At 48.0% G+C, this 25,415-nt stretch overlaps 3 protein-coding genes across 3 annotated transcripts; 2 read left to right on the forward strand and 1 right to left on the reverse strand.

Moving 5' to 3' along the window:
• Window positions 1-12,368: 12,368 nt before the first annotated feature.
• LOC119294375 lies at window positions 12,369-13,963 on the reverse strand. The gene is made up of 2 exons (XM_037572570.1): window positions 13,716-13,963; window positions 12,369-13,649 (listed from the first exon to the last, which is right to left on the reverse strand). Exons 1-2 carry the CDS (start codon window positions 13,961-13,963, stop codon window positions 12,593-12,595), a joined length of 1,305 nt encoding a protein of 434 aa, XP_037428467.1. The 3' UTR covers window positions 12,369-12,592.
• A 326-nt stretch (window positions 13,964-14,289) lies between these two features.
• Window positions 14,290-18,218, forward strand: LOC119294459 (short-chain dehydrogenase TIC 32, chloroplastic-like). Its single transcript, XM_037572636.1, has 8 exons — window positions 14,290-14,500; window positions 14,580-14,811; window positions 15,501-15,580; window positions 15,892-16,045; window positions 16,144-16,222; window positions 16,626-16,710; window positions 17,154-17,200; window positions 17,735-18,218. The coding sequence occupies exons 1-8, from the start codon at window positions 14,389-14,391 to the stop codon at window positions 17,894-17,896; spliced, it is 951 nt and encodes a 316-aa protein (XP_037428533.1). The 5' UTR covers window positions 14,290-14,388; the 3' UTR covers window positions 17,897-18,218.
• A 1,702-nt stretch (window positions 18,219-19,920) lies between these two features.
• Window positions 19,921-24,652, forward strand: LOC119294460 (probable anion transporter 4, chloroplastic). Its single transcript, XM_037572637.1, has 11 exons — window positions 19,921-20,206; window positions 21,062-21,630; window positions 21,736-21,843; window positions 22,035-22,190; window positions 22,402-22,617; window positions 22,739-22,948; window positions 23,044-23,181; window positions 23,308-23,409; window positions 23,510-23,575; window positions 23,711-23,795; window positions 23,882-24,652. Exons 1-11 carry the CDS (start codon window positions 20,113-20,115, stop codon window positions 23,977-23,979), a joined length of 1,842 nt encoding a protein of 613 aa, XP_037428534.1. The 5' UTR covers window positions 19,921-20,112; the 3' UTR covers window positions 23,980-24,652.
• Window positions 24,653-25,415: the final 763 nt, after the last annotated feature.

Consider the following 25,415-nt stretch of genomic DNA (forward strand, 5'->3'; position numbering starts at 1 on the left):
TATAGCACGAATCAAGAAGACATATTTGGTAGAATTAAGACGGGGCTTCTACCAAAAGTTTATTGTGTTCCTTTTGTTACTAGTCAATGTGTACGTGCAATGCACGTTAATTTGGAAGTATATTAAGTGCATGCGGATATTAAGTAGGATATTATTTGCGTGTTATCATATGATTAGCACTATATTTGACATGAAATTAACTGCATGCTAAACGTGTTGAGCGCAGGGCCGACCCACATATATATGGGCCTGGGCAAGACAGCAACAAGGGGCCCTTGACTCGAAAGTTCAAAATATATTCTATTTCAAAAGCAAAGTAAATATCTAGCACATAGCATAGACTTTAAAACTGACAGTACAATTTATTTATCAATCAAGGGAACTGCACAATGATAGTAACGAAACAATGTAATTCCACATAAACTCGCTTTCCTAAGTATGAACAATGGAGACTTCATTTTGTTCCGCAAAACAAATAACCCTGTTGAACTGGTTGCTACTTAAAAAATTTGTGTTACCATTAGAAAAGAAGTTGGCACTTGTACGTAGGTTTGTTTTTGGATCCTACATTCCTACCCAATCCGCCATGTTCTTCACTCCAAAAAATTTCACCCGGATAATAACTTAGTTCTTCCAAACTTGGTGTGTGATTTGAAAAGCTTGTAACAAAAGCAGTACACTTTGTTAACATGTTTATATCAAGCCAACCATTTCCTGTCATGCACCTCTCCATTGCTCAACTTTCTGGAACAATAAGTTTGTGAAAAATGTCTAGGATTGCTATCTAGAGGGAACGCAATATCATTACTTCTTACAGGACCCTTCTCAACTAAAATATCCCTAGCCTATCATTCAGATTGTCCCAGTTTCGTGGATCAAAAATGTCAACAGTACATGGTTGTTGTCATCCACACTCGGTTGTTTCTGAATTTGGTGAATAAATTAGGTTCTCATGCTGGCTGGGTTATCACCTTCGTTCATCATACCATGATTACAGAATCTGTATTCAGTCTGCTGCTCTTCAACACTTCCTATGGTCAGTTCTAGGGGGTCTCTAGAACAACTACTAGTTCTGAAAATTTTGTCATTTGATCCTTTTTGGTATTCTACCAGATGAATATTTTCTAGATGATATGTCACTAACCAAGAATAAGCAGAATACAATGACTAAAATAGGGAAAAAGAGCACCTGAATATGGATGTAGGTGGCCAGATCCACGGGTTGCAGAATATGGATGTAGGTGGCCAGATTCATAGGTTGCAGTAGTCAGCGCGATCAAGAAGACGACACCACAAACTGAATAATTTCCCCATTCTCCTGTTCTCCTAATCTCCTGACTCTCTCACACTTAGATCCAATGGAAGCAGAAGAACACCTATGTAGGTAGATGTGGACTTGTCAGAGCCAGAGTAATAGAGGAGGAACAGGATTACGGAAACGAGCAGAACGTTGATAAAGGAAGGAGCGCCGATTGGGGAATGGATTTTCGCCTTTAGTCTCCATTAACGGCCGGCAGCGACCTTGGAATCGGAAACGGGAGTGACGGCGCTGGTTTTCTGGATTTTGGGAAGTGGAGGAGCCGAGGAGAAGAAAAGAGGAGAAAGATTAACGATGGTTTTGCCTCACGGCTGAATGGGCCCTCTGTTTTCTCGCTATACTTCTTGGGCTTGTTACGTACTTATAGAAGGAATGCTACCTGGGTTGGGGCCCCTGTCTTCCGGGGGCCCAGGGCAAGCGCCCCGTTTGCCCGGCCTATGGGCCGGGCCTGGTTGAGCGCTCGACATTGAAGCAGTCTAGGTCGTTGAATTGACATGATTTGATGGCCGAGATTAATTGGATCTGCCCCTTTGAGTCTTTTTATATTGGTATAGATAACAACTAATTAAGGTGCTCCGCAAAACAAAATTAAGGCGAGGCAGGACCAGCAACAAATGAATCTCTCTTTAGGACAACGCAAAGCGTCGCACCCTGCACCTCTTCTGGTGAGCCACTGTGGTTGCCGTGTGATCAAGGCAACTCGCGTTGGGCACCCGTCCTCCGTCTCACACATTCTTCCCCCGCTGCCCCGACGAAGTGCTCCGTACCCCGCTAGTAGATAGCATTGGCTAACTCACCGTACCACTGGTCGCCTGCTTGCACCACCGGTGGCGCCTCTCACCGCAGACAGCCTTGCAACACCAGTGCTACCAGCTTGCAACACAACTGCTTGCGATAGGGGAAGCACGCAGCACCAGTGGCGCTACTCACCGCCTTGCACGGACATATATGTAGAACATGCAAGATCAAGTCATGATCAGGCAAATCAAGTTTAGAGCTTGATTAATTTAGAGTTCATTACATTTTTTACCCCCAAAAATGATCCTAGTGACAGAAATTACCCCCAAAGCGAGAATCGGTCCCATTTTAACCCATAAGTTAAAGATTACTTACACATCTTGCCCCCACGTGACACAACTTACCCCCAATTTTACTGTCCATCCCAGTTTGGTGCTGATTTGGCAGGCCACATAGATGATTTTTTCTGGTTTTCATCTGGTTTTTTTGGGGTTATCATTTTAATCCCTATGAGATTTACAGAACAAACCCTTTTCTCACATGTGACAAAGCAATTGGGTCCTTCGCATGCATCACACCAAGCGGCCACGCGTGCAGCTGCAGCAAAAGGAGGGTGGCTTCCTGTTGTGGACAATGGCATCCAGCACACGGCGAGGCCGCGGCCGGATGCTGGGTGCACCACCATTCAAGACACCCTCGTCGCCGGAGAGTTCAACTCCAATCTTCGAGCGCCGGGGCGGGAGCATGGTGTCCATGCCCCAGGACGACGGTGCAGGGGCGGGAGCATGGCCACCTACTCTTTTTCAAGCCTGTCCACGAGGAGCCGTAGTGCGCCATCATGTCGGGCCCCGTCGAAGAATTCAACTTCAACCTCACTTCGTCAAGACCGTCCACGAGGAGCTATACAGGCGATGTCACTTAGCACTGATGGAAATCCGACGATGCCAGGGACGCATGCAAGAACGACATCTTGCTTTTAGAAGAACCACTTTGTTGCACTGTGGTCGACGACGACCGTGCCCGCGGCACCGGCGAGTATACCTCAACCATTGCACTGGACGACCCAGCCTGAGGTGCTCACCCTACTCAGTTCCCTCGGCGCCTTTGGTTGCCAGATTTGTGGACGTACGATGTGATGGCGGCCACGGGTGCCGGGTGGAAGCCGCCCTTTGCTGCATCTGCACCAGCTGGCAGATGAGGGATGCTGTCGAGCCTTATTGCCTCAAACGAGCTCTTGCCATCATCATTGTACGATGCTCGTGACGAGTATCCTTAGCTCAGATACCCATCGCCGGCCGGACACGCGGTTGCGCCGGGCAGGCTACTCTCGTCAGAGCTGGAGAAGAAGAAACTCTCGGGGTGAGCTTCCACAGTCGGTGGCGGCAGTGGCTGAGAAAGAGATGTTCAAAGGACCCAGGGAGAAGGGTTCTTCTGTTAAAAGACAGGGACTACAATGATAGCCCAAAATAAAATGAAAAATGTATGTACGTGACATGTCTAGTCAGCACAAAATACCCCTAAAATTTGATTTGATGAATTTGGGGGCAAAATATGGAATGAACCTTTAAATTATTTATATGGGTAAAAATGTGACCAATTCTTGATTTGGGGGTAATTTCTGTCACTAGGGTCAATTTTGGGGGTAAAAATGGAATTAACTCTTTAATTTGTCATATAATGTTTTGGGATTTATTGCAATGGGATGTTGTATGTTGCTAAAGTAGTGGAATTTTGTTGCATGCATTTCGTTATGCTATTTCCTTTTGCATATATTATTTCCGATTTAATTGGACAAAATCTGACGAAACCCAGCTAAATTTGAATTGGAATCATCCATCCCCTTGATGAATAGTACAGTAAATGAATCCCTTGTTTCCTTGATTTATTTTTGTTTCCTTAATTTCACCACGCATGGTATGGAAAATCTCTTCCATCTTTCCTTGAATAAGGTAGATATTCGTATCTAAACTTATATTTGTTTACATAGGGAGAGGGAGTAGATAAGAAAGAAGGAGAGAATCCCTAAAAAAAGAGAGAGGGAGTAGATATTCGTAACTTTAGGGTTACGTGCGTTACGTAGGATCCATCGGACTTCCATGGCCGCCGTAGACATGAGGATGCCCTCCACCTGGCTGGAGCCCTTCAGGCAGCTGGACCCCGACGTCCTTGGGCAGCTGCTCCGCGCCGGGGCGCTCCTGGCTTCCACGGCGGCTGTCGCCGTGGCCGTCCCCGTGGCGCTGCTGGTGCGGTACGACGGGCACGCCGTGTCCCAGGTGTGGATCACGGGCATCACCCTCTGCACCTACGCCTTCCTCCTCCTCCTGTGCATCCGGCGCAGCTGGCCGTTCTACGTCGACCTGGCCTGCCTCTCCTACGGCCTGCTCCTCGCAGCCGCCGCCGCCCACGCCGGCCCGCGCGCCGCCATCTACGCCCTTCACCTGGCCACCGCCTACGCCGCCACGCACCTCGGCTACGCGCTCGCCCTGCACCGCCTCTGTGCCGGCGCCAGGCGGGCCATCGGCGGCACCGAGGCCGAGGCCCGCGCCATCGCCCTCATCGCGATCGTCTCTACGGCGGCCTTCACGATACTGTTGGTGGCGCTGCGCGGCCACCCGTTGGCAATGGACGACGGCGACGAGATGGTGACCGTCTCCTCCCTCTCGTTCATCGTGTCGATGCCGGTGGCTGTCTGGCTGCTCCTCGTCGTCCAGGAACGATGGATGGCGTTGTCTCTCGGGGCGTGCCTCATAGTTAGTTTCTTGATCAGCGTTGCGCCAGGCGCAGGTGCGCTGTTGGAGTGGCTGCTCATGGTGGCGTTGATCGCCTTGCTCGCCTTCCACATAGCCTACGTTCACGCCTCTGCTGCTGCCGCCGCCGCCGATGAGAAGAAAGATGATTGATATGATGACCAGCAGCACCAGGCCGAGAGATGATTTATGTCAGTGAGTTACCTAACTACGTACTGGGACAAGTGTAATTGTAGTAACACTAGTGCCGATCCTACATTTTGGCACTTGCATTTTCGGTGTAATAGTAGTAACACTAGTGCCGATCCTATATTTAGCTAGTAAGAAATCATATTGACTAGCTAAGTGTCTAACAAAATACTGTACATACAAAGAGAAATTTCACGTGATATGGATCCAAAGGCTATTCGCATGGAATGATATCTCATGGTCGTGATGTGACAGGTAAACACATCTCCAATATGTGATGAAATATCACGTGCACGAAGACTTCTCGGATGTCATTCACAAGGTCACGCTAGCTCCAATATGGGACCGGCGCATCGGCGGCTCGTTCTGGCAGCGGCAATGGTCGTTCGGTTGACCATGGACCTCGATGTAATTTTTATTATGTTTGGGGTCCTTTGTACTTCCGGTGAATCTTTATAAGGTCTGATATTTTTCCAAAAAATAAAATCAATAACCATATTAATTAGTTCATATTTTGTCTCAAAGACACTGTTGGAAAACAAATGGTATGTCCGGATGAGCAACATGACAAGTGTGCTAGCAAAACAGACTATACGATTTGATTCATTACGTCTCTTATGTGCTCATATGTTATTTAAGGTCTTAACGATTACTTGGGGACACTGGAGAGGTAATAGTCGGTCTGCCATTGTCAACTTGTGTGGTTCAAGGATTATTTTTAATAGGAAACTATAGGAACAAACATAATTAATTATGCATGCTATGGTTTTTCAGGAAGGTAATTGCTAAAGTAGTTTGAAGTTTTGTGAAATTTCATAATGAGATGATGACAATACAACACTGTAGGTGATGAGAGTGTTGAACTAGATGTTTGTCGAGAGTGTTGAACTAGATGTTTTTCTGATAGTTTCATCCGCCGAGCTAGATGAAACTAAACAAATTTACCATGCTAGAAAAGGCAAAATTGCAATATTCGTAAAAAGGTAACAAGTTTTGAAGATTAAAAATTCATACATTTTTCATGGGACTATTCCAAAAAGTGTTTGAAATTTTGCTATCATGTATGACACTTTTTTGCAAAAAAAATCCATATGACCAAATCCGCAGATTTTGTTTTGCCTCATGGTATGCTCAATGTAATCAATGGTTCTAGACTTTTTTTTCTTGTTCATTTTCGATGCTCAATGTACTTCCATGTCAAATTTACTATGGTCACATGAAAAGAAAACAAAATTGCCATGAGCTATTAAATTGGCATGTAAAAAGTAATGAATGTAAATTAGCCATGGCATAGTGTGGTCCCATGAAAAGCAAAAAATTGCCATGAGCTATTATATTGACATGTAAAAATTAATGAACGTAAATTTTCCATGGCAACAGAAAACTACATTTGCCATGGCAAATGAAAACTACATTTGTCGTGCCAATAAAATCGAAGAATTTGCCATGCCTACATTTTTTGTTATCTCATGGTATGTACACTTTACTCAATGGTTGTAGACTTTGTTTCTTGTGCATTTGCCATGCTCAATGTACTTGATAAAAATTGCCATGGTCCCTTGAAAAAACACACAAAAAATGAGCTATTAAATTGACATGTAAAGGGTAAATTTGACATGAAGCGGTCAATCCTAGGAGCAACGGCCACTTAAACAAGGCGGCGACGAGGTAACCTGACAAAACGCCTATGGCAGAGAAAACGATGACACGGCGACAGGAAACTCCGGCATCCATTGTGCTTGTCTTCGATGGTTCGGAAGGCAATCATTCTAGCAGAACCGGTTTTTAGTATCAAATTAGCCCCCTATATTTATGGATGGAGGGAGTGATACTTTTAACTTTTGAACCAATGTTTCGGTTTTGAATCCGTTTGAAGATTTGTGTTGATGCCATTTGAATCTTTAAAACAAGATTAAACTTGGACAATTGTTTGAACAAGTTTAAATTTAACTTTTGATACCATACGTGCACAACACCAAGCAATAACGGACGGCAGCAACCTATCCGTAGTAACCAGCCCTATGTATAGTATATCACTAGTCACCTACATTGTCTATCTCCGTGAGCAGCGGATCAAAATTTAGTCTCCGTGGCGTGTGTGATTGGTCGATACGATGATCGCATCTCTCATCAGCAGCAGGAGCAGGATGACGAGGAGGGTGCAGGCAGACGGCAGCTCTGTACGCAAGAGAAGCAGTCCATAGCATCAGCAGCAGCCACTGGAAGGTGGCGGGGACGACGCAACCTCCCTCAACGCCGACGAGGCAACTTGCCACAAGGCCGAGGAAGGGGCAAAACATGACGCAGGGGAGGAGCAAGTCCGGCATCCATTGTGGGTGTGGATGGCACATCCAGAGAAACGCGTGCACCAAGCAGCCCATGGCCGAGAGATAATAGACGGTCATGAGCTCGTCGACGCCGACCGTGTCCATCACCAGCACCGCCATCAGCCCCGTGCAGACCACCGTGAAGAAGAGCGTCGCGAGGGCCCGCACGCGTTCCTGGTCCTCCAACTCCAAGGAGGAGGGGCGAGGGACGGCCGCCGCGGCGCCGGTGCAGGGCCAGCGCGTGGCCGAGGTGCGCGGCCGCGTAGACCGTGGCCAGGTGGAGGGCGATGACGGAGGCGCTCGGGCCGACGTAGGCGCGGCGAGGAGACCGTAGGAGAGGCAGACCAGGTCGACGCAGAACGGCCAGCCGCGCGAGATGCAGAGGAGGAAGAGGAAGACGTACGCGCAGAGGGTGACGGCCATGATCCACAGCTGGGTCATGGGGTGTCCGCCGGAGCGCTCCACTAGCACCACGGGGACGGCGACGGCGAGCGCCACCGTGGAAGCCAGGAGCGCCACGGAGAGGATCACCTGCCCACGGAGGCCGGGGCCCAGCGCCCTCAAGGGCTCCAGCCAGGTGGACGGCATCCACATCCTCATCTCCACGCCGGCCATGGGACTATCTTGAAGTCGACCTATGGATCGTACGCCTCCTCCTTCTCCTCAAGCTTCTTAATTTCTTCCGTATATTTTACTTTATATATATCTTGCCGGCCGGCCGGGATTTCTTTCTTATATATTTACCTTGTTCGTTCAAGGAAAGATGGAAGGGATTTTCCTTTCCCTATCTTGTGCGGTGAAAAGAAGAAGGCAAGGAAATAAACAAGGAAAAGAGAAGGAACAAATTAAAAAATCTTATTCAGTTTCGTTAGTTCTTGTCAAATCAATACAGAAATTACACGTGCAAAGTCCAAAGAGAAGCAGAACAAGATGACTGCAACAAAATTTTCCTACTTGAGCAATACCCGGTACAACAAATCCCAAAGCATTAGCATTATGTGACAAATGACAAATCCAACAAATATTTCGTGTTACATTACAGCTCTGAAGTCTGAATTGAACAATCCCCTTAACTCGCTTTGCCTAATCATGACTTGATTTTACATGTTCCAACTACATCCAAGCATCTCCGAAGCACGAATATTTCGTCTTACACTATACGGTAGTAGTGGCCACCTCCTGTGTGCATCTCATGTTCTTCCTAACTTTGTACATGTCGTCGTCGTACAACACAAGGTGCATGGCCCTGACGGAAATCCTACACCGTGTTTTATGCTAGGGGAGACCTCTTCGACGGTAAGGAGGGCTCACTACTAGAAAATACCTTATAGATAGATGCTTAGCAGTAGCGAGGGGTATATGAGCCGCGTTGCTGCTAATTAGTAGTAGCGAGGGTATAAAACCCATGCTACTACTAAGTTGATAGTAGTAGCGCGGGCTATAAACCCACCTGCTACTAAGTGGTCTCCACCGTGCCCCTCGGGACAGACCATAGTAGTAGCGAGGGGTATAAAACACGCGTTACTACTATGTTGATAGTAGTAGCGCGGGCTATAAACCCACGCTGCTACTAAGTGGCCTCTACCGTGTCCATCGGGACAGGCCATAGTAGTAGCGAGGGGTATAAACCCGGCGCTGCTACTAAGTACAGGGTTTTTTAACAGCCCTGCAATCCCCATCCTCATATCTCTCTCTCACTCTCTCTCTCTCTCTGCTGCAACTCCTTGCCGCCGCAGCCACATACGCCGGCCACCTCGCCTCGCTCCGGCGACTCCTGCCACTGCCAGGCACCTGTCCCGGGCTTGTCTCCCTCCGCTACATCCTTCCCTCCCGCTAGATTCAACGCTCGTGCCCGCCAGCAGCCCTCCCCCGCGGCTAGGGTTTCAGGCGTGGTGGCGCCTCTCACTTCGGCGATGAGGGAGCTGGTGCTGATGCAGAGGGAACGGCGGCGGTGGCCGGGAGGAGGAGGAGGACGTGCGGCGCCAGATGTTCGGAGGAAGGGCGGTGCTCCATGCGACGGTGACTACGGCCGCGCTGGGCCAGCAGCACCACCAGGCGGAGGAGTACGGGGAGCTCGAGGCCTGCTCAAGTGGACGCTCGCCCACGGCAACGACGGCACCAACCCATCCCGTGCACTCAGGTCCGTCCGCCCGCCAAGATCCCCTCCCCAAACCCCCCTACCCTCGTTGTTTTGTGGAAGGATGTAGTGTTGCTGCTTCTAGTTTTGTCGCGCGTATGTGCCAATTGGGAAGGATTCAGATATTAAGGATGTAGTTACTGCTCTGTTCTAGTGTGTATCAGTTGGGATGTTCAGTTAATTGTAGTACTACCAGTTTGTCCTGTGTATGAAGAATCCTCATGCTTTAGCTCTATTATCTCGCTAAAATTGCCGCCATACTTCCTGTTTGAATATTGTTCTATACTAGTATTTTTCTTGATGTGACTCATTCATCCTCATGTAGCACTCTTACAGTGAGTTATTTTTTTCTGGTTCGCTGCATTGTCTTAGATCTGTTACTAATCATAACCTTTCTATCTCTTTTATCTTCTTTCTCCATGTAACTAATGATAGATACCGTTCTGTCCTCTTTTGTCTTAGATCTGTTGCTATGAGTTTGCTGTCATGCTGTGTAGTACAAACCAATGGCTGAATCCTCTGCTCCTCCCGCATTTCACCCCACAGCAACAGAAAATAAAAGCTAAACGGAATGAGCAATCACCCCACAGCAGAGGGAGCTAACGAAAGAGTAGCCAGCTTGGGAGGAATGGAAGGGAAGGTGTTGCGGCTACGCATGCACATGGATCCGGCTGTGGTGGGGGAAGCGGGAGACGGCGCTGACAGAGGGAGAGGCGCTGGAGCTCAATGTGGCGTTCGGCAGCTGAGGCGTGCCTGGTGGCCGCAGATCCATGGGCTGGCGGCGGGCGATGGTGGCATGTCGTTGTCGCTGTCGCCGCGGTCAACATAGTACGCCCCTGTTACGCGTTACAAGATCATCTCCTGACGTCCAGTGCTCGAGGACGACGGGTTTGTGGTGGCGGTGCTCCGGTGGGCGGAGCATGTAGATTGCCCAGAGCCAGTGAGGCAGTAAACCGTACCATTCTGGCCATTTGGATGGTAGATGACATCCACGAGCTAGTCCCCGGATCTGGCCATTTGGATTCCTGTCCTCATTTCCCGCTTTTCTACATTTTTTTTTGAGAAATTCCCACTTTTCTACATGAGTCAAGATATTTTGTGTGGGCCAAGATTTTCATTCAGCCTCCGAAGGGAGTTAGGCCAAGCCCACTCACTAGTTTTTGAAAATTACTATAGTACAACAAAATTTAATTTCCAAATTTGGAAGCTTTGCCTATTTGGCGATTTTCATTTGTTTTGTACTTTTGGAAACTATGCAAGAGAAATTGAAAGTATGCAAGAGAAAGAGACAGGAGACAACAACAATTTTAGCATTGTATTCCCTTGTCATAAGTCTTCACAACATTCAAGCACCAGTCGGTGATTACACAGTTATTCTTGCCTTTGCAGTACTTTCTTTCTTTTTAATATTGAGATCCATGGATGAAACAACTTCCCTACAAAAAAAATGAAATAACTAACATCGATATCATTTTGTAAAGGAACACGACAAATATTAAATTTTATTGTACAAATAAAGCATCCAACTCACAATATTCAAGATATAAAAGATACATCAATACTTCATCTACTTCTTGATTTAGAAGACTTCAGGCTAAGAGCCTGTTTGGGATTGCTCTGCTCCTTAAAATTCAGCTCCGCTCTACAAAATACAAGCCAAACCGAGGGTGTGGGTGTGCTCCAAAAACCTCTAGCAACTGGAGTTTGGTGAAAATTACCCACCATTGCCACCAGAAGTGGATACCCCGTCCTCCTCCCCTCCCCGCCCCCTCGTCCAATCAAATTTCTTATTCTTGAAGTTGGAGCTAGATGAAAGCCAAACATTTCCTTTGGTGGTGCTACAGCTTCTATATGAAACAGCTCCAAAGTGAATTTAGTGGAGTGATACCGATTTTGATGAAACGGAGCAGTCCCAAACAGGCCCTAAGACACCCTTTGTTTGCGTGTTATAGACGGCGCATGTCATCTTTGCCGGGATTTCATGTCTTTCTTGCGTTGGCTTCCACGAGACTTTCTGGTACTCATGAACTATGCTAGCACAAAATTAGCCACAATATATGAAAGTGCACCATCTAACTTGGCTCAAGTTACATACCACACTACAGACCTGCCTCCAAATCAACGGATATGCTTATTGTTTCAACACTTGTTGATCCTAAAAAGTATTTATGATTAATTGATATACAATGGCATCCAAATAAATAATTACTCATAATTGGTCAATTTCATTACCTCTGCTAAGTGTCTAGTGTTGGATGGCTTGGGTATGGCCAAGACCAAGGGGCACAGTTTGCGAACACAATTATTCCAGTATAAACTATAAATATTATTTTATTCCCAATAATAGTGCTACAGGCTCAGGGGGTGACGTAATTAAGGACCTGGCTTTCCTTTAGTGAAACGACCCACCACGGAAAAGAATATTGTCAGCTACCTATGCTTCCCTGCAACAATGTTGAGTAAGTCTTAGTTTCCATAATAACCATAACATCTATAAGAAGCTTTCTATAGTATAAACTCGTGCCACAAAAAATAGGAGTGGTTTAACACAGAGGTAGTACTCACAATCACCATGATAAGCCATTGTTTCCTGGAAATGTTATGTGGAAGAACTCATTTCTGCTTTTTGCTATCAGCGGCACCCAAGACTTGTGACAAGGTTTGCTGCCGAGCTGGAAGACTATAGCAAACTCTCCTACCTAACTAGCTACTGAATTGTTGAAACAAGAAGGAATTTATAGAACAAATTATTTCACTGAACATGAGACAAAATCAAAGCATGGGAACTAAACCAACACAACATACCATGTACTACTTATTATATATTCTTCGCAAGACATTGATCATCTCAGACACAAATACACAAATCTTTTGTTCTTCTCAAGCTTCTCACCATCCTTTTCCCTTTCATTAGCTGCTAATGAAGCTTCAACAACTGTTTCTATCATTGGCTGCAAATGTAATCCTTCCATCAGTTCTATTGGATTGAAAAGTGGTTTATCTTTGTCCTCCTCGCTTATCACCAGGCTTGAACACAACAAGCGATTACACTCTGCAAGATTTCTTGTCATGCATGATAAACATCACTTCCACGCCGGTGGTGCTCACTATGTCACCAAGCTATCTTGGCGACACATCATTGTGACATGTCTTGCGCACGTTGAGCCCGGACCCTTGCTCGGGTCCCATAAACACCTAGTTCATTTGTATTACAGTTATTCGCTACCTCCCTCGGAAAGTACCAGCAGATCATGCACTGTTGAGGCCCCGGAACGACACCAGCAGCAGGGGGAAGGCAAGGTGTAGACCTCCCGGTCCCCATGTCAAAGACCATGCCCTGATCCCTACCTCTCCCACCTATCCAGTAGACACAGTTACCCTTGAGCCCTGGAACACCTTCGGCATGCATCGACACCGCATTGCTCCTCCCAACAAACACCGTGTATCCCCCCAAGTCAGCCACAGCGTCCCAGCATGGCCTGCGTCGGGGATCATACCTGAGAACAAATATTTCATCCTCCTCTATACGACGATGACCGCCTCCCGGCAGCTGCAAAGTGACTGTACAACTAGCATTCCTCCAGCTCCGGTACAAGTTGCCATTGCAGAACACTAGGTTCTTGGCACTCGTGAAAGCCGAGGCAGTGACGTACGGTGGGGCGATACTGCCCACCGAAGATGAGAGCAGTGGTTGCACGCTAGCCGACGCGTTCAGGTCCGGTCCGACATTGTGCATTCGAATGATGCGCATGTTACATGTTCCAAGATCCTCTGCTGATGTCTGGTCCTCGATAATGACGGGTTTCCGGCGGCGGCGTTCCGGTAGGCAAAGCACATAGACATTCCCAAACCGAGTGAGGCAGTAAACCATACCATTTTGACCATTTTGATGGTAGACGACATCGATGAGCTGGTCTCTGGTGGCAAGACGGACGCGGTCAAGGACGGCCCACCTCCTGGCCCCCGCGGTGACGTAGGCGAGCCTGTCGATGTCGCAGATGGTGGCGGCGGCAAAATCGTCCCTAGCAGGGTCAGGCGTGAAGACGATCTTGGAGAGCAAGCGGGTGTCGTAGATGAGCGGTGGTAGGAGGATCTCGGTGGCGGTGACTGGGTGGAAGAAGGTGAGCAGGCTTTGGCCGTCGTAGAGGCAGGTGGAGAGGACAAGCCACCCGCCTCCGCAACCGAGGCAGCTCCTAATCGGGTAGGTGGCCGTGAACTCGAAGGAGCCGCGCATGGGGGGCGAGGTGTTGGGGCAGGACGAGCCTGAGGGGATTGCCTTGAGGCCGAAGGAGCGATGTGCGGGGAGCGAGACGGCGGCGGCGTGCTGACGCCTGGTGGCGCCATCGTGGAGGAGGACGAGCAGCGACGGCGCCGGCGGCGCGAGGTCGCGACGCCAGGTCATGCAGGTGCCCCGCACGCTGGTGTAGAACCTGAGGTCGTCGAGACCATCGGCGACGCGACGGAGGAGCTCCAGCGGCAGATCTTTCCAGCCCTGGAATAGCGGCATGGCTGGCGGCGGAGGGATTCCTGTCCTCCGTTTCGGTGAGGAGTGGAGGGATTGTGTGTGGGCCTAGGGTTTCTTGGTGGGCTTGGCGTGACTTCCTTCTTAACCGAAATCGATAGTACTTTTCCAAAATCAAGGCATGCATTAATTTTAATCAACAAATCAAATCGAATATTTCACAATCCAATCAAAACTTTCCCCTCCGAATACGGGAATCAAATCAAATCTTAATAACATATTTAAAATCTTACCAAAACCAAGACTAAATTAAATTAAAACTTTCCTTGCATTGCGTCCGTCGTTGCATAGAGAGTACGAGTAGAAAGACTGCCCGCCGGCCGGCCGCCATCCTTCCTTGCTTCTATATTCCATTCCGCCGGCCGGCCTCCGCCTCTGCGTGATTTGATTTGACTAGAAGAGAAGAAAAGATGCTGCCTTGGATCTTCAGCCGCAAGGGCGCGTCGGGCTTCTCCTGGGCCTCCACCGCCGACCAGGTCACCGCCGGCGTCTCCGCAGCCGGCCTCACCGCAATAGTAACCGGTACCCACTCGCGCCTCCTTCCTCATGCTTCGTTTGATTTGATTTGGTTCGCTCAATCGGTTCCGTTACTGGATTCCAGGGGCGTCGAGTGGGATCGGCGCCGAGACGGCGCGGGTGCTGGCGGCCCGCGGCGTCCACGTCGTCATGGCCGTCAGGAACCTCGCCGCCGCCGACACCGTGCGCCAGGCCGTCCTCGCCGAGTGCCCCGCCGCCGCCGTGGACCTGATGGAGCTGGACCTCTCCTCCCTCGCCTCCGTCCGCAAGTTCGCCGCCGACTTCGCCGCCACCGGCCTCCCCCTCAACATCCTCATGTAAGCCAGCAACCAGTACTTACTTACTAGTAGTAACCCCAATCATGCCAAGCGCACTTGAGAATTCAGGTTCAGTCAACACCATTCAGGTTTAGATTCAGGCTTAGGTCGATTTGTGAGGACCATCCATATCCATTCAGGTCCAGGTTCAGGTTCAGTTAGGGGCTGTCTGTCGGCCATTAAATTCTAGAGCAACATCTGCATCATGAGTAGAGTAGTAGGTAGCACAACAGGTTCTGTTATCAGTTCGTTTGGCTGCAAACTTGATAGTTTCAGCAGGTTCAGTTAGGGGCTGTCGGCCATTAAACTCTGAGAAACCTCTGCATCATGAGTAGGTTTCTGTCAGTTTGGCTACAACTTGATAGTTTCAGCAGGTTTCTGTCAATACCGAGCCGATTTAATTCTGGATCTCTTTTGTACCTCGACTTGAACCATAACATGTTAGTCGGAGTAAACGCTGCGACTAGTAGATCAGTTTGTAGCGGTTCACTCCAGAGTTGGTATGCCATTGCTAGTGACCCTGATACAAGATCATAGTATTAGTCAAGATCATAGTAGGTAGCACAACAGCGACAAGGCCTATCAGTTAGTTTGCCTGCAAACTTGATAGTTTCAGTCAACTTGAGATTGATTGCTTGCACATTTGCTCAAGTGCTCCCTGGTTACATGATGCTTTCTCTGGCTGGCAGCAACAACGCAGGGGTAATGGCGACCCCTTTCTCCCTCTCAAAGGATGGCATCGAGATGCAGTTTGCAACTAACCATGTTGGTATGATTACCAACAAACTCCCACCTACTTGATGAACCGATTTTATGTACCCTGATACAGAACATGTCATCTGAATAGTATACTGTTCTCAACACTGTTACAGTTTGAAATCTGAATGTCGTCTGCCTTAATATAAGCTTAAATGGCCCCTTAATGTCTCAACACTGGTGTGCTGCTGCTTCCAATGATCACCAAACAAATTATTATTTGCTGCCAGTCCTAGAGCAGTACAAAACCTGCAAATTGTCTCAGCAGACAGTTGCAAGCTTGCAATTTCTGCGTCACCTAACTCTTCATGTCATCTTATTCAGGACATTTTCTTTTGACACAACTTCTGCTGGAGACCATGAAAAGGACCTCTCGTGAATCAAACGTGGAAGGAAGAATTGTTAATGTTTCGTCAGAGGGGCACAGGTTTGCATACAAGGAAGGCATCCGTTTCGCCAAGCTGAATGACGAGGAAGAGTATGTAATTTCCGTGCAGTCACTATGTTTTCCCCTGCCATTTTTGCTTTATTTCAAGACAAACGAGTCACTGGCTGTTTCAACCTTGCGTTGTGCAGGTATAGCACCATTGCAGCATATGGGCAGTCAAAGCTTGCCAACATTTTACACGCTAATGAACTTGCCAGGAGATTTAAGGTATGCCTCGTCCGTTAAGATTTTGTGGTTTGGCATTGCGCCATTTCTTGGGTTCATGTTATTTTGAGTTTTTGTGGTCCGGTTCTATGTCGGTGTTTGTTCCAACGTGGGTACTTGTGCTAGCAAGCACTGTCAGTTGCATTTTTTCTAAGAGTCTGCAGCTGAACTCTAAAATCACACCACTTTCTGAAATAAAGGAAAGTTTAGTGGTTGTTCCACACAATCTTCATGAGACAACTTCATTTGTTACAGAGAACAATCGGCACCCAAACCCATTGTCTGAAAGCTGAACCGTTTGTTCTTAATAACTGGTTTTGTCTGTTTTCAGTTCTTTATCAATATGATATATAGCTTTGTTTCAGCCCAAGTATCTGAAATCATGATTCAATTTTTTGTCGAACAGGAAGAGGGTGTTAACATCACTGCGAATTCTCTACATCCTGGAGCTATCATCACGAACCTTCTTCGCCACCACAGCATCATAGATGGTAAACATACTTACTTGGCAGCAGATATCATGCAGCGCTCCACCTTTCATACAAGAAACCGTCTTGATTCACGCTTCCTCTTGCTTTGAGATTCGAATAACTCATGGCACCGACAAAGAAAAGGGAACGCAGTAGATGGCAAGGGTGAGGGGCAGAAACGGCAGGCATCAGTCAAAATGATGCAAATAACCGTTAGCTGTTAAACTAATAAAATGATACATTCATTATGTTGGCCGAAAACAGATCTCCATGTTCAAGTCAAGGGATTCGTTTTGAAATTGCAGCAACTGATACCATCATCATCATCATTTTTTGTCTATGTCTGTTAACTAGTAAAACGATACATTTTGCTTTACTGGTTGAAATCAGACCTCCATGGCCAAGTTCTGCCTTTTGAAATTGTAGTGACTGATATCATCATAATTTTTGTTTGTCGTATGCAGTTCTCCATCGGACGCTTGGTAAACTGGTGCTGAAGAACGCCAAACAGGTACACTTTGGCACTATGTTCGGTCTCCTTCACAGGGTGTTGTGTCAATTCTACAGTATTATTACAGAGTCTCCATCATGTTAAAGAAAAGGCAATGAATGTAGCACTCCATGTGTTACGGTATGGCCTTGTCAACCGTTGATTTAGTCGCTGCACTACTGTGTAACTCACCAGCTTGGATCGGGTGGTCAGCCAACCCGGCGGATCTGATTTGTTTGGAAATGGCACATGGATGTTTAGTTCCGGAGCACACACACACACACTAGAGATACAGAGTTTGATATGGTACTAGTATGATTTTGTCTGTCGGTCATCTCGTCCTAGATGTAGTTTAATTTAGCATGTACGGTTTTGCTAAGTGACTAGAGTATTGTTGTGTTGATAGTACAGATCTAGAGATCTCAGTGAATGAGTGAGTCATTTGTTAACATGGGCTATGTTGGGAGTCATTTTGGCACTGTCCATTGTAGCTTGCCTCCTGGATCTCTTGGGGTGATTCTGATTTGGACTTGGATTTGGGAATTGGAACTGCAGGGGGCCGCGACGCAGTGCTACGTGGCGCTGCACCCGGACGCCAAGGGGGTGTCGGGCAAGTACTGGTGTGACAGCAACCTGTACGAGCCGAGTGAGAAGGCCAAGGACGCGGAGCTGGGGAAGAAGCTCTGGGACTACACCCTCGACCTCGTCGCGCCCTGAAGAATGCCTGGCCTGGCTTGGGTTGGGTTGGTTTGGTTTGGTTTGGTTTGGTTGATGAGGAGCGATGAGAGTAGGGAGATGGGATGAGATGAGATGAAGGATATGGGAGGAACTCAAGGCAGTGGTGTAGTGTAATGTACAACAAAAACAGCTGAGTCTGAGGGTCTGGTAAAACAAACAGATAGGTGTCTGAATTCCGTCCGGTGCAGATGCAGAAAGAGAATTTTTGTTGGTGCTGTATGAATATGCTCTACCTCCCCAGGGACAGGAACAGGGAGTGTCTGTCGATACGGTATATGGGCTGTGAGATACTGGCTCCTTCCTTCTATTCTTTTTTTTTTTTGAGACAAGGATGCCTCCTTCCGTCATGTGTACTCCCTCCGTCTCAAAATAAGTGTTATGAACTGGTGTAACATCTTCAACTGGGCCCGTCCCCGGCGGACAGTCCACACACTGCCCGGGCCGAAAAACCGCACCAACCAGAACTCACATATCGAGCTCAAATGTCTATTCTCTACAGCACCCTCAAACTCAACCCATATGTGTGGCGGTTATAAGGCAGGCCCAGACATACCCGAACGCATCCGCCACGCTGGACTGGCCCATGCCAGCTCCACACCACCTCAGACCAAACCCTAGGCCTCACTCTCAACTGCTTTGCTACAATCCCTTTCCTTCCCATCCTCTCCCTTCCCATCCGCTCCACCATGGTTGGCTCGGGTGGCGGATTGGGGTCCGAACCCGACCCAGTCAACTGTGATGTGCTCGCGGTGGAGTCTTTGATATACGTCGTCCGACGAGGGACTCGCCCTCCACCACTCATGGGTGGACACGAGCCGTTCTTTGAGCATCGCGCCGTCCCCGGCGGGTGTCTAGGGTGAATGCCACTGCGGGCGGAGGTGCTCCGAGCCATCGTCGGTGGACCAGCGTCACTCATGCAGCTTCGGTGTGTCGCCGTTGGCACGCACTCCCGTGCATCGTTGGTTGGTCTTGTCATGTCCTCTGAGCCTGCAGCGGCTCCCGGAGTCTGAGGCATGGGCGACTCGGCTCACCAGGCAGAAGACCCGGCGCGAGGCTAGATCTAGTCGATGCGGTGATGCCCCAATTGTCTGCCTGCCATCTGATGACGACGATGACCCACCGCATGGGTTCTACAACCAGCTCTGGAAATGTCCGGGGTGGAGCGCCTACGCCGCGAGGCGCCTCGGTCGGGCACCTTGAGCTACCGGCACCACTTGCGTGGACGCAACGACTTCCCGCCAGGACAACTTGGACGGCTGAGCTCGGACGGCTTCTGTAACGGGGCCGGTGAAGAGACATGCGAACGACATGCAGACTCCTCCTCGCCCCCGCACGAGATGAGGTCCCAGCCGGTGGATCCAAAGTTGCTGGACTTGGATCCACTGCCCGCATGTATTGGATCTAGAGTTGCGGACTGAAACTTGAGTGGATTGGCAAGTGGCTAGGGTTTTGTCTGGATGCCTAAAGGAGGGGATATTTGTAGGGTCAGGATGGACTAGCTTTGGCTGGATCCGATATGGCGGACGCGTCCTGGCGTGCCCGGGCCTCCTCATATCCACCCCAGATATGAAGAGTGCCGAACATCGCGTATAAAGGTGGTTTGAAGGGTCAGGATTTTTTGATCGGTCAGTAACCAGGCCGGTCGGCTAAATGTGTAGGCGGTTCGAAGGGTCCGGGTGCGGATGCTCTAGGGTAACGTGGGACGAGGGAGGGAGGGTTTTGTCCGGTCCGGTGGTTGTGCCCGAGCGGAGACACGCGCTAATTACAAGAGGGATCCAAGTGGGCCCACTGGTCGGCGTCTTGTTGTTCATGAATACGAGGAGCGTGATGGAGAAGGGGACACGACACGCCAGCTCCAACGTTGGAGGCGGAGCAGATCGGACGGGTGCGAGAGCACGCCGACGTGGAGGAAGCCTCGCCGTCCGTGGCGGTGGCGGTGGCGGAGGGAGATTTTACCAGCCAGATGCCCATGTGTTTTCGCTGGCGCTTTTGATTGAGGAGAGGTGAGAGAGTGTCCACTTATCCGCACGTCCACCTCTCGTCTCTTCTCCCTCCATGCCCATGGCTTCTTCCTCTCTTCTTCTTCGCCGGAGACAGATGCTTCCCTGAGCTGAGCTGAGATTCATCCCTCCTCCGCTCGCTTCACCGGAGACCCGAGCTTGCTACCCGGCCAGACTAGATTTGAGGCGGGCGCCATGGCTATGGGGGCGGTGCTCTCCTCCAGCAGAGCAGCCTTCCTCGCCTCTCCCCTCTCCTCCTCCTCCTCTTCATCTTCACCAGCAGCAGCAGGTGCGTACCCCTCTTCAACACACACACGGCAGATTCTTCAGTCAGTCTCTCTTCTTTCCCCTCCTTACTTATTACTCTCTTGGTTCGGTTAGGGGGCATTGCAATGAACTGAATCCACCAACTAATACAGCAGTCGATTATTATACAACAAAACACTAGCTACTGAATTGACAGTTTCACATCCCAACTCTTCACTAAACACTAGGAGGGAAGGCCTCATTCAGTTTGGGGGATTCTCATGGGAAAAACAACATATGAATGGGATTCCACAGGAAAATTTTCTGTAGATGCATTCCGTTCGGTTTGCGGGCAAGGGTGTAGGAATTTCTTTCTTAGGAATACTGCTCATTTTCCATTTTTTTTTTAGGAAACTACACGACCACTCAAAGCTCATTTTTTATGGAATGTTATCTGGCCCAGGAGAAAAATCACCAGCCAACCCCATCATAGCCACAGGATCAAGACCTGACGGTGGCAGTTTTCCGGTGAAAAATAAACAAAATGCCATGCTTTTCTTGTTTTAGCAAAAATGCCAGCCCAAAGTGCCATGCTATTGCAGCCCCATTTTTTATGCAGGAACAAGGCAATGCAATTCCTAAGGATGGCCAGTGTCATCCTTGCCACATTCCTGTACTACTTGTAATTCCTCCAAACCGAATGAGCCCTACCTAGAGCATTCCATCCGCCTCTCCGCCGCAACACACTTGGCAACCATAAATAAATGATAAACCAATGCACCTACTAGTGACACCGAGTTAGTTGTGCCTTGTTTTCGGTTAAGATGCCTTCTGCACTCCTGTTGAATGCCTAACCTTTATGCTCAACTGCTGCTCTTACATACATACATACATACAGGAAAACAGCAGCAGCATGACACCATGATGATCATGAAGTACTCCTCTACGTCGTCGCCACATACCAGGTGGCCGGTGTGCTCCCAGCTGGTTGCCGGAGACAGAAATGGAGGAACCGCCCGACATGTTGCCAGGAGCACCGGGAACCAACTCTCTGCCCACATTCACCAGCCTCTGCTCAACTCTTCTCCTATCAGGCTCTGCAGCAACAATGCAGGCCTGGTGAGGAGGAGGCTCTTGTCAAGGGTCGAGTGCTTCCTACTGTCCTCGGACCCAGTCACCAGCGGATGGCAGAAACCGAGAAGGTCCGACAGCCTCACTGGTCTGGAGAGCCCCAGCTTGCTGCAGCCGGAGTACAAAGTGCCGGTCAGGAAACGCGCCGACTACAGGGCCGAGCAGTACGAGATGACCGGGGCGCCGCTGGGCGACGTCCCCGCCGAGGCAGCTGTTCTAGTAGGAGACGCCAACGGGGAGGTTGTTTCTGCTCCTCCATGGTGGCAGCAGTTCCCCAAGCGCATGACCATCGTCGTCCTCTGCTTCTTCTCATTCCTGCTCTGCAACATGGACCGTGTGAGTTCCTCCTTTATTACTGCCTCCTTACACAATGGTCATTGAGCTGCTTAAGGTTGTCGCTGTTTTATTACTGCTGGCAGCTTACCAACTGAATTCTTCCAGGTCAATATGAGCATCGCCATCCTACCAATGTCAGCAGAGTTCGGCTGGAGCCCGGCAACCGTTGGCCTGATCCAGTCTTCTTTCTTTTGGGGTTACCTTCTCACTCAGGTACGTTGCTATATTCGCACCTAGACATTTTATTTTTCTCTGCATTTGTTTCTTATTCTTCACCTTCGCTTGCAGTCGCAGATGCTTGATTTTAGTTTCAGTTTCAACTAAAATGTACAATGGGCACAGTCCTTGATGGCCTGTTTGTATAAAAAAAAATAGATATTTGATTTTGTGAACTTGTGTTGCAGATTCTTGGAGGCATTTGGGCTGACCGTTTTGGTGGCAAGGTGGTGCTTGGGTTCGGGGTTGTATGGTGGTCTATTGCAACAATTCTTACACCATTTGCTGCCAAGCTTGGCCTTCCGTTCCTACTCGTCGTGCGTGCTTTCATGGGGATTGGCGAGGTTAATGTCTTCTACTGCCCCTCTAGATTACTTTATGCTATTCATCAGGTGTATAGACAACATATGCCTTAAAATGTATGGATCATCAAGTATTTTGGATATATATCAGCTTCTTAAAATTATTAGTAGCACAGACACTGTTAATAAATCAATCCTTTGTTGCAACAAATGCCGTTTTGGCTTATTTTTCTTATATCTATTTTTCCAACAGGGTGTCGCCATGCCAGCCATGAACAACATCCTTTCCAAATGGATCCCGGTTTCAGAGAGGAGCAGATCTCTTGCATTAGTGTACAGTGGAATGTACCTTGGTTCAGTTACCGGCCTGGCCTTCTCACCTTTCCTGATAAGCAAATTCGGCTGGCCTTCTGTTTTCTACGGATTTGGGTCCCTGGGAAGCATCTGGTTTACACTGTGGCAACTCAAAGTAAGATATACCATTTTTTGGCACTAGTTTCTCACTTTCTGTTCTGCAGTACTAGTTTCGTATAATTTATGTTCGTCGTCATTGTTATTCAGCTAATTTGCTGGTCTCTGTTCTTAATTAGGCGCGCAGCTCCCCGAGTGAAGATCCGGAAGTAACCAAGGATGAAAAGAGGCACATCCTAGGTGGTAGCACCATAAAGGAGCCTGTTAGCTCCATACCATGGAAGTTAATCCTGTCGAAGCCTGCAGTATGGGCTCTCATAGTATCCCATTTTTGCCACAACTGGGGAACATTCATCCTCCTTACGTGGATGCCCACATACTACAATCAGGTAATTTAGTAGTGCAAAAATGTTCGGCATTCATCATCACTCATATCAGATAAGGACACCATGTCATGCTGTGCTTGCCGAACGGTTTTATCCAGGTCCTGAAGTTCAATCTCACCGAGTCCGGGCTTCTGTGTGTCTTGCCGTGGCTGACAATGGCCGTGTTTGCAAACGTTGGTGGCTGGATAGCTGACACACTTGTTGCGAAAGGGGTTTCGATAACAAATGTTCGCAAGGTAAGTTCATTTTCAGTACCTTGTTAATTATTTCCTGTGTGTAACTTTTTTGTGTGTGTCTGGGCAAAAGTTCGTTATGCGCATAGTTGCGAATCTTGACATACTTGGCAACCTGTTTCCGTGCAGATCATGCAATCTATCGGTTTTCTTGGACCGGCCTTGTTCCTGACGCTGCTGAGCAAAGTCCGCACACCGGCCATGGCCGTGCTGTGTATGGCATGCAGTCAGGTTTGCACCTTTTTTTTACATGATCAGGTTTGCACTTCTTATACACAAATAAATATTGTGCTATGATTGGTTGCTGATATTTCTGCCCATCTTTTGGTAGGGGAGTGATGCTTTCTCCCAGTCCGGGCTGTACTCGAACCACCAGGATATAGGACCGCGCTACGCGGTAATGTCCTCGTCTGAATTGTCAGCGTTCTTGTGTTCACTAGTTTCAGATAAGAAGAAACTGGCTATTGGTTGCTCGTTTGGGCTTGCGGTCCGATGGATGCGTCTGACTAGACAGTTTCCTGCAAAATTGCAGGGGGTGCTGCTTGGGCTGTCGAACACCGCCGGCGTGCTTGCAGGAGTTTTTGGTACTGCTGCCACTGGCTACATTCTTCAGAAAGGTAAAACCCCGTTTTTCCTTTTACAGGGAATATGCAACGCGCATGAACTATATGTGCTAACTTCCTATTATATTTGTCGCGTGCAGGCTCTTGGGACAGTGTGTTTCAGGTGGCTGTTCTGCTGTACATAGTAGGGACAGTGGTGTGGAACGTCTTTTCAACCGGAGAGAGGATCCTCGAATAAGCCGCGGGACGGGCGCTCCTATGCGCGCCGCTATACGAAAAATAAGCTGATTTTTGCTGATGTCTGTCTTTTTGGTGTACACAAGAAGTAAACCGGAGCGAGAGATACCCTATGAAAAAACTCTCGTTTTTTAGCAAGAGATACCGTAGCTGCATTTGATGTTTCGGGCCGCGAAAAGAGTGAAGATCACACTGAAGCGCCGCACCTGATGTTTACACTTGGGTTAAATTTCTGCTGTGAAAGTCAAGATGCCAGGCTTGGAACCAAAGAATTCCCTGAAGCTGAAAGCGGCAGCTGCACGGAGGGAACTAATGCCACACCTTGCACCAAATCCTATCTTAGCACCTTGCATCTGTTTGTTCCTGGAGGAAGTCCAAGACTCCAAGCTACTTTCCCTGTTCCAGCTTTTGCACCAACTAAAGAATTCCACATGGTTGTTCTATTTTTTCGGATGAAAGCGATGTTTTAACCATGTCTGCAGCTGCTGCCAAATTCATGTGGTACTATTGCACAAGCATTTTTGGGAGAACAGTGTTCGTTTTTATTTTGCGATATTTGTTGTTACTGTTGCTGTTTCATGTGTCATGTATGACTACTATATCACATGCCAATGAGTTTATTTTTGCAATGTGTAAAACATTTTGGCGCATCTAAACGCCGATTTGGTGAATTATCGTATGGTAATCCTTTGGTTAAAACTGTTTTTTTTCCTCCTTAGAGGTTTGTCTCAAAGTAGTGACTGGTGACGATTCCGGAAATATTGGTAATTCTGCCTGCCCACGTAATCACCATCTTTGAAAAAAGTTGAACATGCAAAGTTCTTAAAATAATAGGTCAAATCCTTGTTGTACATACCCCGCAAAAAAAAAAAATCCTTGCAGTACATGAGGAGGAATAATATTACAAATTTACAACTGTTGCATATTAGTATTGTCCTTTTACTTTCCTTTTTCATATATATATATTTATCACGACAAGACTTCTAGCCCACCGACAGTGCAAATGCGATTTAGAATGAAAATGGAACTGGTATGACATTGTAGGAGAAATCTTCTGCCGTGCCGTTATACATTGAATGATAAATGTTTGTATGTTTGCGCATGGATGCTTTGAACTCTGTTGTTCCGTTATTGGAGAGAATGGGGTCTGGCGTAGAGCTTTTATCCGTTTATGAATATATGTTGTGTTTTCTTCTTCCGGGATATGTGTATTTTTGCAGTTTTCTTATAGGGACTAATAACATGTTTGGCTAACAAACTAACAATAATTTCTTCCTTGCAATCTTATTTATGAAGATGTCAACCGTGGACAAGTGGAGACACAACACAAAATGTTTTAATTCACTTTGCAGATAAAAAGGGAAAAAGTAATTCATTTTGCAATATTTAAATTTTCCCGAAGATTTCCATTTATAGAATGATTATTACATATTACGA

Source organism: Triticum dicoccoides, chromosome 4B (assembly GCF_002162155.2).
Source record: "Triticum dicoccoides isolate Atlit2015 ecotype Zavitan chromosome 4B, WEW_v2.0, whole genome shotgun sequence".
Classification (NCBI taxonomy): domain Eukaryota; kingdom Viridiplantae; phylum Streptophyta; class Magnoliopsida; order Poales; family Poaceae; genus Triticum; species Triticum dicoccoides.

What these genes read in the sequence shown, in the direction of transcription:
- LOC119294375 (XM_037572570.1), bottom strand. Translation starts at nt 13,963, where the DNA reads ATGCCGCTATTCCAGGGCTGGAAAGATCTGCCGCTGGAGCTCCTCCGT. An exon ending in AAGGCAATCCCCTCAGGCTC is followed by an intron (nt 13,650 to 13,715) that starts GTCCTGCCCCAA and finishes CTACCCGATTAG; the next exon opens with GAGCTGCCTCGGTTGCGGAG.
- LOC119294459 (XM_037572636.1), top strand. Translation starts at nt 14,389, where the DNA reads ATGCTGCCTTGGATCTTCAGCCGCAAGGGCGCGTCGGGCTTCTCCTGG. An exon ending in AAGCTGAATGACGAGGAAGA is followed by an intron (nt 16,046 to 16,143) that starts GTATGTAATTTC and finishes TGCGTTGTGCAG; the next exon opens with GTATAGCACCATTGCAGCAT. An exon ending in AACTTGCCAGGAGATTTAAG is followed by an intron (nt 16,223 to 16,625) that starts GTATGCCTCGTC and finishes TTTGTCGAACAG; the next exon opens with GAAGAGGGTGTTAACATCAC.
- LOC119294460 (XM_037572637.1), top strand. Translation starts at nt 20,113, where the DNA reads ATGGCTATGGGGGCGGTGCTCTCCTCCAGCAGAGCAGCCTTCCTCGCC. An exon ending in TTACACTGTGGCAACTCAAA is followed by an intron (nt 22,618 to 22,738) that starts GTAAGATATACC and finishes GTTCTTAATTAG; the next exon opens with GCGCGCAGCTCCCCGAGTGA. An exon ending in TGTGTATGGCATGCAGTCAG is followed by an intron (nt 23,410 to 23,509) that starts GTTTGCACCTTT and finishes ATCTTTTGGTAG; the next exon opens with GGGAGTGATGCTTTCTCCCA.